The 14,319-nt window shown below is 46.4% G+C and overlaps 1 protein-coding gene across 4 annotated transcripts; it reads left to right on the top strand.

The window, feature by feature from the left end:
• Positions 1 to 5,667: 5,667 nt before the first annotated feature.
• On the top strand, positions 5,668 to 13,032 carry LOC123104249 (KH domain-containing protein HEN4). Of its 4 annotated transcripts, none has more exons than XM_044526024.1 (7): positions 5,668 to 6,190; positions 9,259 to 9,681; positions 9,952 to 10,203; positions 11,282 to 11,662; positions 11,903 to 11,979; positions 12,197 to 12,308; positions 12,597 to 13,032. In XM_044526024.1, the coding sequence occupies exons 1-7, from the start codon at positions 5,699 to 5,701 to the stop codon at positions 12,738 to 12,740; spliced, it is 1,881 nt and encodes a 626-aa protein (XP_044381959.1). In that variant the 5' UTR covers positions 5,668 to 5,698; the 3' UTR covers positions 12,741 to 13,032. The 4 variants fall into 4 exon arrangements, with proteins under 4 accessions (XP_044381959.1, XP_044381958.1, XP_044381961.1 ...); XM_044526023.1 differs by having other exon boundaries at positions 5,669 to 6,190; positions 12,194 to 12,308; XM_044526026.1 differs by lacking the exon at positions 5,668 to 6,190 and adding an exon at positions 6,887 to 7,342.
• The last annotated feature ends 1,287 nt before the right edge of the window (positions 13,033 to 14,319 follow it).

Below are 14,319 nucleotides of genomic sequence, written 5' to 3'. Positions count from 1 at the left end.
CGGGCTGTAGCACTGGGCTAGCAGGACTCCGGTAAACCGGGCTGTAGCGGGCTAACAGGACTCCGGTACTCAAAGCGTGACATTTCCCCGAAGGGACAGACACAGGAACGAAGAAGGACACATGCCGGCCAGCCTAAGTGTTCCAGAGCAGTAGCAAGCTACCATGGCTCAGCGGTAACACTAGGAGACATTTCCCGGTAAGAGAGGCTACTAAAGATAAACAACTAGATGGTCAGATCCCACACATATCAAGCATTTCAATCATACACACAATATGCTCGATATGTGCAAATACAACGAAGCATCACAACATGACTCTACGACACAAGTACTTTATTTAAGGCTCAGTGAGCCATACATAACATACACACAAAGGTACGGGTCTCACGACCCAACATACAAGTTATACAATCATACAAGCCAACAGCGGAAGTAACTTGTCTGAGTACAGACAACTAGTAAAATAAAAGAGGCTTGGAAAGCCTGACTATACTATGTGGTCCTTCACAAGCTCAGGGTCACCACCTGGGTCTTTAACCTACTCGTTGATGTCAACGTCTACATAGAACCCATCAGAAGGGGTTGCAGCGTCTTCTGTAAAATGTAGATTATAGCAACATGAGTACAAAGGTACTCAGCAAGACTTACATCAGATCCTACATACATGCATAGTATCAAGAAGGGTTGGTGGAGTTATTGCAGCAAGCCAGCTTTGACTCTTGGCTAGACTATCCTACGATACTCCATTTGAAACAGTTTTGCGCACACGAGTCCACTATTCACCACTTCAATACACTACCGAGGATCCACCTCCGTCTTCCTACGGAAGAGCCATCCTCGGCACTCACACTTATCTTGAGGCTTTTAGTAGTTTCCATTTACTTGTCTATGAACTGTATAGGCAACCAAGTAGTCCTTTACCGCGGACGCGGCTATTCGAATAGATCATGTTAACCCTGCAGGGGGTACTTCTTCATACACGCTCTCACCACTTATCGTCGTTTACACGACATGTACTCGGCAACCTTCAAGCGGAAGCCCAACGTGGGTGTCGGCCACGACCTACCTAATCACCTAAGTCTCCAGTCCAGGTTTATCGCCTATCCAGGTTCCATCCGCAGGGAGTCCGGCCGAGGTTTCCCATACGGCCCCGAACGATGTGAACAAGGTTCCCGAGATACCTAACGGGTATTCGGTACACCCGGCCACGTACCTACCGCATCACAGCCCACCCCTACGGTCAGCGCTGTCCACGGCCTCCAGTAGGCTACAAACACCAGAAACTACTTGCAACTCCCGGACGGAGAACTAGGGTGAATAAGAAGTCGAGAGGGTCCATTGGTTTCGGGCCCAATGCATGGTAGTAGCTGATTCTTAAATCACACATACAGATCTCAGTGCTTAAGGTCGGCTTCAATGAAACAACCCACCATGTACTCCTACATGGCCTCTCATCGATACCTTTACCAAATCGTGTTCACCATATCACTCTCATTACCGACATAATCATTTCACTCTAGCCCATCACCCAGATGAACCAGACCTGACACGACTCTAAGCATAGCAGGCATAGCAAGGTAGGAACAACACATACATATGGCTCAATCAACTCCTACACATGCTAGTGGGTTTCATCTAGTTACTGTGGCAATGACAGGTCATGCAGAGGAAATGGGTTCAACTACCGCAGCACACAGCAGTTTGAATCGCGTTGTCTTAATGCAGTAAAATAGAGCAGGAGCGAGAACATGGGATTGTATCGATATGATCAAATGGTTGGTTGCTTGCCTGATGGTTCGTTGCACGGATACGGTTCTTCGTTAGGGTAATCTCGGTACTCCTCGGGGACAGATCCTGTCGCAAGGGATAACGATACACAGGCATCACCAAACAATGTGCAACAATATGATGCATGCATGAAACATGGCAATATGAGTGTGTTGGGCTAATGCAACTAAAACCAGATGTGTTTGAGCAAATTTGAATCAAAGATTCAATTTCTAAATTCAAATATGGCCCTTTAAAGTGCCTTTTCTTGTTCTGATTGAAACATCAAGTTAACTTGTTTGATCATGCATGAAAATAGTACAGATGGATAGATTGGATTTTTCTGATCATTTTTCATATATTATTTGTCCAATTTGGAGTTACAGAATAAAAGTTATGAATTTTTGAAGTTTAAATAATATTCTGGAATTTCCTGATTTAATTTAAATCCAGAAATATCATTTACTGCGTCAGCCTGACATCACAGTGACATCAGCAGGTCAACAGGGTTGGCTCGGGTCAAACCTGACGTGTGGGGTCCACACGTCAGTGTCACAGGGGCTAATCCCGCGTTGACCCGGGGCTGGTTAGCTTTGACTAAGCCCTGGGGCCCACTGTCAGTGTCAGGGGGGTGGTGGATTAGTGGTTAATCATCTAGGCCACGTCAGCTCGCCGGAGTTCTGGCCGGCGGCGACCAACAGTGCGGCGGCGATAGTGGTTTTGGTCGTTTCGGCCACCAAATGGAACGTGGCGACCACCGGAGTGAAGCTGAGGACGACCCGCGGCTCTTGGCGGAGTCCGTTGGGGTCGGGGTGGCCGGAGTCGACGCCGGCGACGACTTTGGCGGCCACCGAGGTTCGGTCGGAGGTGAACTTGGTGCTAGAGGGTTCGGTGAGGCTCGTGGAGTGGCTAGCTAGGTGCTGTGGAACGCGGTGAGCAAGATGGACACCATCTTGTGGCCGGAGGATGACCGGGAGCACGTCGGCGACGAGGTCCACGGCGGTGGGTGCGGTTGCGCTTCGGGAGGTAGCTACACGGCTCGGGAGCAAGAACGGAAGGGAGGGGAAGATGGCTGAGCTCACAGTGAGTGCGACGGAGTCCTTGGTGCGGTCGGAGATGGACCGGAGCGACGTCGGCGTTGAAGGGGATCTCCGGCGATGGTGAGCTCGGGCGAGGTCGGTGCGGTGGTCTCGGGCGTTGCGAGCGCTCGGGGCTCGGCTGCTCGATGAAGTGGACGGCGGCGAAGCTCCTGGACACGGTGAGACGGCGTGGAGACGACGGGGAGCACGGCTACGACGGTGGTGCGGCGATGGTGGCGTCGGCCACGGCTGGGGCGTGCGAGGGGGAGGAGCTGGAGAGGAGAGGGGGTGTCTGGGAGGTTCAGAGGAGAGAGGGAGACCGATCCACGGCGTCACCTGGCGAGGGGAGCGGCGAGGCGGCGAGCAGGTGCGTGGCGCACGCCGCGGTCGCCGTCGGGCACCTGCCTGCCTGCCTGGCCGAAGCAGCTCGCTGGAGCGGTGCTGGGCTGGGCCGGCAGGTGGGCTGGCTAGTGGGCTGCGGTGGCGCCAGGTAGGGTTTTCCCTTTTTTTTTTTTTTCTGTTTTATTTAATAATTCTGCAACTTTGTTGAATTAAATAAAATACCTAGTCAACTCCAAAAATCACCAAACTACTCCTGGTCCATAGTTGGAATATTTCCAACATGAAACATTTTAGTTTGGGGATATTTGAACATTTAAATATTTTATATTATTTTAAATGCCCAAATTCAAATATTTATGATTTAATTCAAAGACCCTAAGATGGCCTAGGAAAATGTGCACCACTTTTGTCAGAGGTTCTGAACCAAGGCTAAAATGATGGACATTTTAGAAGGGCATTTCAGGTTCATTGAAAATTATTTTAGTAAACCCTAGTTGGTTTTCAGAGGGGACTGGGGGTTCTGTCATCCCCATTTCAAGTTTCTGATGAAAAGTAAACATGATGCAACACTCTAATGCATGACTAGCTAGGGTGTGACACATATTCCAGGCTTCCTCCTTATTCCATATTGGTAGCGACGCCAACACTCTTTTTGGCGGGACCATTGAGTCGACGGTTACAACATCCCCCAAACCATGCCTGACCTGCCATCATTGGTCAAGCCAAGAGCCTTGGCCACACAAACGGTGCAGGAGGGCCTACCAACGCGTGTTAGGTACGTGAACTATGAGGAAGACTATTCGTGAACGCCATTTGCCAGTTCCTGGACTTATGGGCCAAACTATTGGTGCAACACCTCGCCACTCACGCTGATTGATGGACTTGGAAGTGGACTCTGTCGGGCACCCATTCCACAAAAATAGCCTGTGACACTACTTTCGTGGCGCGCACTCGTTGCGGATGGGACGCTCTCATCTGGCAACCATGGGCACCAATGAAGTTCAAATACTTTGCCTGGTTGGTCCTTTGTAACCGGACTTGGACTTCCGATCGATTGGCCAGAAGAGCCTCCCCCCACCAGGTCGCTTGTCCTCTCTGCTGCCAGGAACAAGATACAATCAAGCATCTTTTGTTGCATTGTGTCTATGCGTGCGAGGTTTGGTCAATCACCCACCACTGGATCGGTCTGCTCAACCATGCGCCAACCAGCAATAGCGAGCTATAGTCCGGGTGGCTTGGGATTCAGCCCTCCATTCTATCGAACCTATGGAAGGGCATCAACCCAGTCTTCCTATGTACATCGCGATGCATTTGGCGTGAACGCAATCACGAAGTCTTCAAAAACAAATCTCGACCGCCACACATTATGGGCGACACTATTAGAGACACTTGCTATGAGTGGTGGAAGGTGGGGAACGGTAGTCTTAAGAGAGTTATCACGACATAGCCTGTGCCCAGGTGGCATCGAGGGTATGGCGATCGACCTGTGGCGCTGACCCAAAACCCTTGTAAATTGTGTTTGATCTCTATCTTAATATATTGGTACACAGATCTCCTGCGTGTTCTAAAAAAAAAACTTCTACAGAGTTAGACTCCGCTTCTAATGTGTTAATGCCGAGGGAATTTGCATGGTAAAGTCCATCCTTCATGGCAAGCGCCTTCATAATTGTTGCATCCACTGCATACGAATAGAAAACGCACTTGCCAACAACAAAAAGAGCCGTTTGCGTCTCTCAGAATATCCATCGCTCACACGCATGAATCCACATAAATTGATGCGACATTCAACTTCATACATCCAGGGTTTGGCTTGATGCTAGTGTGATTTAGCATATTTAATCAGTTTTGCTAAGTCTTAGTCGACTGAGACTTTGTTATGTCTCAGTCAATGCTATATTCTTTTGATCTTGCATGGAGATTCGTATATTTTTTTTTCTTTTTATATACAGTACTAGCATGTCACTTGACTAAGACTTGATTAAATCTACCTAGACACACCTATATTTAATTCCAATACACATCGTATGATTCATCACTAAGGGCATCTCCAACAGGTTGTATGTTAGTCTTGTTGGTAAAATGTCCATGTCATCAACCAACAAGCTATCATACAACTACTCCAATGGGTTGTATGTAAGCTATCCAATAGATGGTGAGACAATAAATATGATTGCTCTCTATTTCACCTTGAAGCTTGTGCAAATGTTGTTGGTTAATCTACATACAACTTTGCTCTCTCTCCATATTTAATACATGCCACATCATCACTATGTTCTAGGTGGCAAATTTACCAATACCTATCTCACAACTGTTGAAGATGCCCTAATAAAAAAACTACTCCTAGAGGAGTTTCTTGGCCGAGTGTGTCAGGTGATGTGAGTGCCGGATCCGATCCTTCGAAGTTCAATCGCACGGTGGATACCGTGCAGTCAACGGCGCAGCCCAACTGACGCGGTCAGCGGGTTTTCTTTGTGAGGATCAGTAGGGTTTTAGCTCAACCGTCCGACCCTATGGAAATCCCCCCCAGCTCCGCCCCGGCCGGCGCCGGCGGCGCGGCCGCCCCCGCAACCCCCGGCTCCTCCTCGAACCCATCCCCGCCGGCCAAGCGCCCCAGCATCACGCTCCGCCTCCTCTGCCCGGCCACCCGCGCCGCCGCCCTCTGCCCCGCGAGCGACCTCCACGTGGAGCACCCCCCCGTGGGGGACGAGGCCGTGCTCGTCGTATCCGGGCCTGATGCGCCGGCCGCGGCCGTGAGGGTGTGGGAGCGGGTGGTGGGCCACAGGGTCGGAGGCGACGAGGCGGGGGAGGAGGGGGAGGAGAAGGAGGTGGCCGGCGTCGTGGGCTGCCGGATGCTGGCGGCCGGGGGGCAGGTGGGCTGCGTGCTGGGGAAGGGCGGGAAGACGGTGGAGCGGATGCGGCTGGAGAGCGGCGCCCAGATCAGGGTCTTCCGGAGCAGGGAGCAGGTGCCCCCCTGCGCCTTGCAGGGGGACGAGCTCATCCATGTACGCATCTCAACTCCCTAGCCTTTTTTGTATGCAAAGATGAATGAATCTGGGTGTTGCTTGGTGGGGTATAGTCCATGAAACCAGTGCCGTGCCTGTGCCGGCAATCTTTAAATTGTACACTTAAATTCAGTAAGAAATTAGTATGGTTTAGGATTGCCATTTAAATGCTTGCTTGAACTGTGCAATTAAATTTTGTAAGGAAAATGAGATTAGGATTGTCATTTGCCACTTTGGAGTGCATTTTGTAGGTAATTATCAATATTAGTTATGTGTTACAAAGAATGCGTTGAGCGATTTGAGTCACTCAATCAGGTATGTATAAAGATGTTAAGCAATTTACTAAGAAATTCACTACAGTGCGTCCACACACCGTGCGATGTTCGCGCAGCCGCTGCCACTTCCCTGTGACGTTGGCATTCAGGGCAATCACATGGCGCTGCCACAAGCACTCAGCTGATTATGTGGAGGGGAGCCAGTCGCTCTATGAGACTACTCTATGCACGTTCACGTGTGATGATTCCTGATTTTCTAAATACTGAAAGGAAATGTCCTTATCTGCAGCATTAACCATCAAATGTAAAAATAATGCCTGGAGACTCTGTGTCAAAACATCAGCCAGTTACCTGGCATATCGGACAGTTAATTCTTAATTGTATCTCGGCCACCTGCCGATACGAAAAGCACCTATTTGTGCAATTAACTGGGTGGGCCGATTTATTGGTCTGTGAAGCTGATTAATCGTCTGTCAGACCGAATTATCAGCTGGGCCGATCGACTGCCTGGGCATTTTGGCCCAAATTTAGCCCGTTCCCTCCCTTCTTCCGCAGCCGCCCGCACATTAGGTTAGCCCGTTCCTCCCTTCTCCCACAGCCGCCTACGCATTAGGTTAGCCCATTCCCTCCCTTCTCCCTTCTCCCACTCATTCTCCTTTTCCTCCCACTCATGGAGGAGCAGCCGCCGCCCCTAACCCTAGCAGCCGCCAGCGCCGTCCCCTCCCTGAGCACCCAGCGGCACTGTCCCTTCCCCGAGCAGCAAGATCCCCTCCCTAGCAGCTGCCAGCACGGCCCCCAGCAGACAGATCTCCACTCCTCCAGCTGCTTCATCGCCTGCTCCTCCTGTCCTGTGTCCATGGCATCGCCAGGCAGCGAGGTAAACTCCTCTCCTCCTGCTGTTCTGCTGCTGTGCTGTTATCCTATAGTATCTGGTATGTACTGATGTGGTGGATTTGGCATCTGTAGCAATCTACAGCTGCTTCTACTGCAGCAAGTACCCCAACATTGATTTTTTTCTTCAGATGCAGCCTATGATATATAGATATGGCCCTAGTTAAGCTACCAATAATGGGTTACAAATAAATACAGTTAATAGACCGATAAGCTGATTAATCCCTACCCAGCACCTGACTGATATGCTAAGAATTACTGATATCCTGAACATTCAATGAACATTTCGATGGCCTCCTCTACATCAGGACACAACCACCTGCCTGAAATGGCTGCCTTCCCATACCCAAGCAGACCGTTGAGCATGAAGCCATGAACTGATGCCGTTCGTTTGAACACCATCTTATCGATGGAAGGCCCACTGCTGATTACCTGCATTTCTCAGGCTCAAGTTTACATGCTCTTTTGTGGATTTGTTGCTAACCCCGACAGCCTTTAGGAGATCCAGATAAAAAACGTCATCCCCTTCTCTATGAACTTTCATGCATATCATGGTCTTGCCCTGTCTGGCTGTGTGAACCCATTGAATCCATACCGTCGTTGTGATCTTGTTGTTCAAGGCCTTGGCGCCAGGTTTCACCATTAGCTTCAGCCTGCTCAACGGATGCCGCTTCCTCACTGCACTTTGCCCTTGTCAGCAATGACTCCCTCCTGACCCTCAACCTCTTTGTCCCGGGGCTCGAAAGCCTGTTGTCTCCTTCTCCTCCAACGTGCTCTTCAACTGTGCCCAGTCACAATCCCATGCCTCCCTCCACCATCACTCCAAGGATGATTAGTCCATCATGCCACTGTGTTGTTTGGCCCCAGGGCGTGGGTTGCGCACTTCATGAGGGACATGTAGGACGGTGCAACTTGCAGATGTGGTGTAGGTTAGTTCCCTGGGGTGCATCACAATATCACATGTCTTTTGACGAGGACACGGTTATGCATCTGGCATGAAAGGATGACTCTTTTGAGGAATTTCAGCAGGAGGGCGTGCTCAACTGTATGTGTTCCACTGTTCACACCCCATCATGCAAGGCGCTCATTTTCCAAATATGTTGACCGTTTGATTTATGTTGATGTAATGGTTGTAATTCTGGATATGATGTGGAACAATGATGATTCTGCACTAGGAGTCAATTTTAGAATGAGAGGTTTTCTCTGGGTGGTGAGCTGAAAGCATAGAATGAGACATAGTATTAGAATGTGGTTGTGTGCCTGAGTTGGCATGGTTTTGCTCAAAATACTAATATGCTTGCTTGTGAATGAACTTGACCATATGCTGCGAATTGGAATATCATAGAATGCTGGAAAGAAGACACCGTTCTAGCATGATGATTTTGGTAGGCATCTAAATAATCTATGGTTGGTTTATGTTAAAGGTCATGGTCTTCTTGTACCTCAAATACATGTGCCCGTATTAGAAAATGGGCTCTGAATGAACTAATCTTGCTTGCTTTGTACTTGGCTCTAATTTAATTCATAGTTGGGCACCTAAAGTGAGCTCATTCTTGTGATTTCTGAACAAAACTGTCTTATCGATGATACGTTTGCAGAGATGTCGAGTTCATTATGATCGAGTCCCACCCCTCTACTTGTGAACCTTTTACACAAGCAGTCTTTTTTTTTCTCTCACCAAACCATCAGGCAAGAAGAGTTGCAATTTCTAAAATACTTGTGTGGATTGCTTGGAGATTAACCAGTTCTACCTGTTGTTATATTTAACTGGTAATGGCTTTTCTTAGTTTTGCGGTGCTCGTGAAATCAAGATTTGCTGTTATATTGGCATGTTAAGCTTTAACCTGGATATTTAATCTTTTGATTTCACCTTATTCTAACATGATGATGTTTTCCTGTTAGATAAGTGGGAGCTTTTCTGCAGCAAAGAAAGCACTTTTATTGGTTTCAACCTGCCTCCAAGATAATCCTAGGCCAGACACAAGCAATTTTCCATCTGGAAGACCATTCGGGCCTCCAGGCAGTGGAGTTGGTTGTCCACCTGGTGTGGATCCTCATTCTCAAAGAAGCTATTTACCACCACCACATGTTCCTGACTATCATGCAAGGAATTTTTCAAGCAACGGTGCTGCCCCTGGTCCTAGATTCTTTGTTGAACAAGAGATAATGTTCAGAATGATATGTTTAAATGACATGGTGGGCGGCGTAATTGGAAAAGGCGGTTCCACTATCCGTGCATTACAGAGTGAAACTGGTGCTTCAGTCAAGGTTATAGACCCTGTTGCTGATTCGGATGAACGTATAATTGTGATCTCTGCGCGTGAGGTGTGGCTCTTACTTTCTCCTCATAACTTAGAAAGAATCACTCATTTTCCTCTTATAAAGTTTCAAGTAATGAAATTCTTATATTTCCTGTGGGAAACATTTTTTGTATGGATCTGCGTCTTGGTGAATACTTGCATATCATGACAATGCACAGCAAGTTGGATGCTGGCTCTATCCTGCCAGTATTGACAAGGATATGGGGATTTACTTTGTCCATTCATTATCTGTTGTCCGAAATTTTATTGATGGATGCAATTTTTGTTTGTGCAGAATTCTGAGATGATGCATTCTCCATCTCAGGACGCATTGATTCGGGTATATTCTAAAATCTCGGAGGCGTCTATGGATAAAAGTTCTTCTGTACCTGCCAGGCTTCTTGTTCCAGCGCAGCATATTGGTTGCCTACTTGGCAAAGGTGGATCCATAATTGCAGAGATGAGGAAGGTAACAGGAGCCAGCATCCGAATTTTTGGGAATGAACAAATTCCAAGATGTGCACAACGAAATGAAGAGCTGGTTCAGGTATGTTCCAGCTCCACTAATCAACCACTCCAGCTTTTGACTTTTCGTGCCTTTGTATGTTTCGATCTCGTGGACATCACAGTTATCTCTAGGTTACATGCCCTTTTTATAGTTTGCTAATATGCCGGGAACCCGCGTGGGTGGGCTTGGGGTTGCATGCATATAGGGTCGTAGAGAAAAAAAGTGCTGGGTACTAAAGATGGTTGATCTGAAGTGTCAGAGTCTTAACTGAATGAAACTGTGTTAGATGGATTGTCTATTGGTGTATTTTCCTTAAAAGCACTGAAGCTTCATCATTGAGTGTAAACTTAGTTTACTCCACAGCAAATAATGCAATGTATTAAGAATGTTCATTTAGTATGAAATGGAAATAACAGCATGCATCAGCTTCAAGTTGTATTAGCAAAAGGTCTCGCGTTGAATATTTAAAAGTTATTTCTACCTTTTTTAACGTACATCAGGATTCAAAGAGAACTACATAGTACATTTTCTCTCTCAAAAAAAAGGTAACTGCAGGATGCCTTTGTCCTGTGAAGTAGTATAAGAGAACTAATATTTTCTTCGTTCATGTACTGTAGTTATGCTGCAACTCTTTCATGGTAATTTCTTAACTACCATGAAAATAATAGTACGCGTCAACTTGAAGTTGTATTAGCAAAAGGTCTTGTGTTGAATATTTAATATTTTTTTCTACCTTTTTTAACGTACACCAGGATACAAAGTGAACTACAGTATACCTTTGTACTGTGAAGTAGTTTAAGAGAACTAATATTTCCCGTTCATGTACTGTAGCTATGCTGCAACTCTTTCATGGTAATTTCTTAACTACTACGTATTTTGTGCTCCAAGTCCTCCATTTGGAACATGATCTGAGTTAGTTGGTTCCTTCACATTGTTTCCCTTGAACCTTCCTTCTAAGAAAATACACTTATGATGCATATGTGCGTCAGTCATCTATTTTGATATCATGCTTAACAAATATAGGATCACCCAGAAGAGAGGAAAATAGAAGATCACTTAAGGAGGATTGTTGAGTAGATGCAGTTCAGACTATAACTTTCTCGAGCCCTTGTTGCAGGTCACCGGTAGCTTTCAGTCCATCCAAGATGCATTGCGTCATATCGCTGGGAGGATTAGAGATCTCATCATTCCCCCGAAGCCACATCCTAGTGGAGGCATGCCTCCGTATCCACCTGTTGGGAACCCTTCTCATCATCAATCAAGACAAGAAGCTCCACCACATCACAGTGGAGGCATGCCTCCCTATCCTATGCATCCTTTCAGACCTAATCCTCCTATGGGTCCTTTTGATGTGGCAGATCATCGACCACCTGGCCCACCTCCTTCACATCCAATGGAACACATGAGTGCTGATAGGATGCCCTACCCGTATGGTTGTGAACAAGGAGGTCCTCGTCCTTTTGTTGAGCAGCCATCACCAAGAACCTGGGCTCCTGAGGTTAGTACATGGAGAATGCTGTTTGACATAAGCATAACTAATTTAGCATGTTGTTGGTAGCATATTGTGCACAAAGGTCTCTATTAAGAACTTCCACTGTCAAGTAACTCCCAGTAAAGGTTGCAGTTTAGGATGATCTGCCATTGGATTTTGTTCAAAACATCATTTGTATGCACATCAGATTGCTGATTTAGGCACTGTGGTTGAATGTATAAGAATCAGGTCCCTTATCATGTGCAGGCACCAGCAACTGACGCTCCAAGAAGCATGCCTGATATAGTACCAGCTGTAGATTTCAGAAAGGGACCAGGGGCAAGGTAAGTTCAATACTAACTGTTTGATTCAGCTTTCTGCATTCTTTTTTAATCATTACACTCTGGCTGTGTAACTAGAATTTACCATCAGATGATATCTTTTTGTTCAAAATACAATGTATACAATCTATGTGGAAGTTCTAGTCCATTGATAAATGAATCTGTAGGAGTGATCCTTTTCTTGAAGAAATTAACACCATTTTTCTGACATCATCAGCAGTGAAAACCAAGTGGCTACACCAGCAACTACAACAACTGAAGTTGTCATTCCTTGCAAGTACATAGGTTTTGTTTGTGGAGCCAATGACAGTGACCTCGCTGAGATAAAGAAGGTACTTGCACTCTTCTTTATTGTTTACCTAAATCAGATTAAACGATACTTGTCCCATGTTACCTTGTGCTCATCGTATAAATGTTGGCTTGTCGTTTTGTCTTAACTCTTAATGCCACAACACAGTCCGTGCATATCACTTGCATATATTTCAGCCTTTTATCACTCTTGTAAACTCACTTGAAACAGTCTTAAGTCCTGGCTGCCTCTGGCTCTCTAGCCGTAAACTCTATGTAACCCGTTTAAGGAGCATCCGGCCACAGGGCTGACAGTGTTGCCTACCTTACAGATATCCGGCGCTGAAATTACAGTACATGATCCAAAGCCCGGAGATACAAATTCAACAGTTATTATATGTGGAGACCCCGAACAAACGAAGAGGGCGCAGAGCCTGATTCATGCTTTCATTTTTTGTGGTCTCTACCAAAAATGACCCGCAACAGTGGTGATATTCGCCATCATAGACCCGTGGATCCTCCTCGGAGGTTTTCCACCTGGAGAGTTTTTTGTTTTCCTTTCCCTGAGAGGTTGTGTGTACATGTACAATAGTGATTGGGTTGTATGTAGATAGGATTGAATTGGTGGCTGGCTGGACACACAGACAGCGCCGTTGTAAGTTGTTGAGTCGATGATAGCTGGACGCATGGCGCCATTGTATTGCTCAAAGTTGAGTCGATGTAACTTGTTGTGTTTGGTTGAGGGAATTACCATGGAAGGCGTGCCCAGCTCTCTTGTCATGTCCTTTTCCTGCCTTGCCGTTCTCTTTGAGCTCGCCTCTGGGCTGGGAAGTTGGTCCTGCCTGTTCTCTGTATGATCGATCATTCATGGTAGGGAGTTTCCAGGAAACGCTATGGTCAGGCAAGGACAGCTGATGCTGGCATGACTTGACCTGCAGGATCAGAGACGACCCGAGTCAACCGCACCTCGAGATTTGCATTATTGCAATAGCTGTCACCCTCGAGTCCAAATAATTCAGGAACCATGTGCAAGGCCTTCGTTTGGAACTCAGGAATTTCATGACAACTGCTGTAAGCGCTAATTACTTCCTTAGTTAGTACAAAGTTGAGTCACTTATTTTGGGACGGAGGGAATAGTTGGGAAGAATTTCAGCGGGGCATGAATTCCTTTCTGGACAAATAAATACTATTAGCCGGAGGCAGTTTTCTTACGGAAACACCGGACAGCCACGGCATCTTGGAATATGCATGGTGGTACGGACCATTCCAAGTTACCAACTGGACACGAAGAAGGCCATTTTTGTCCAGCAAGAACCCAGAAGTAGAAATGCACAGCCAAGACGTAAGCCTAGACTTTGGTTGCTACTAGAAGAAACGCACATCCAAGTCCCGGTGGGTCTTCCCAGAGGAACTTCTAGGCAACCGCGAGCTTGACATTTCTAGGATCTTGTTGGTATGCTTTCGGATGTGCTCCACTAATTAATTATCTATCCCCGTGCCTTGGGCAAGACTACAAAACGATGCTCCAGCTTTGGGTGAGACCTATGCTTACCATCTTGTGCCGTCAAGCATGCATGCATACGACTCTTTTTTATACAGCCAAGCATGCGTAGGATAGGACTTGGGTACCTGTCATTATGGCTTTGTAGCCAGGCAAGGACGAGCGAGTGAAGAGTAGCCCCTCCGTCTCTGGAAACAAGTCTCGTAAATTTTGTCTTAAGGCATTGTTTGATCAAGTTTTTAGGAAAATTCATCAACAATTGTACATTACTAAATCGATACAATAAGAAAATATAGGTATTGTAACTCTTGATAGCTTTTCCTACAACTTGCTCAAACTGTACAACGCTTGATTTTAGATAAATTTATAAACATTCTTTTCAGTTGAACCAAGAAGTTTGTAGAAAAAATTTCAATATTATCAATACCAAAAAAATATCACATTGGATTCATGTGGAATATAGTTTCATACTGTATTTATTTGATATCTTTAATATAAATTTGGTCAAAATTTTATAAATTTTGACTTGAGACAAATTTAATATGCAGAGTAAA

The sequence above is a fragment of the Triticum aestivum genome, chromosome 5A (genome assembly GCF_018294505.1).
Source record: "Triticum aestivum cultivar Chinese Spring chromosome 5A, IWGSC CS RefSeq v2.1, whole genome shotgun sequence".
Taxonomy (NCBI): domain Eukaryota; kingdom Viridiplantae; phylum Streptophyta; class Magnoliopsida; order Poales; family Poaceae; genus Triticum; species Triticum aestivum.
This window is presented reverse-complemented; position numbering and strand designations above follow the sequence as displayed.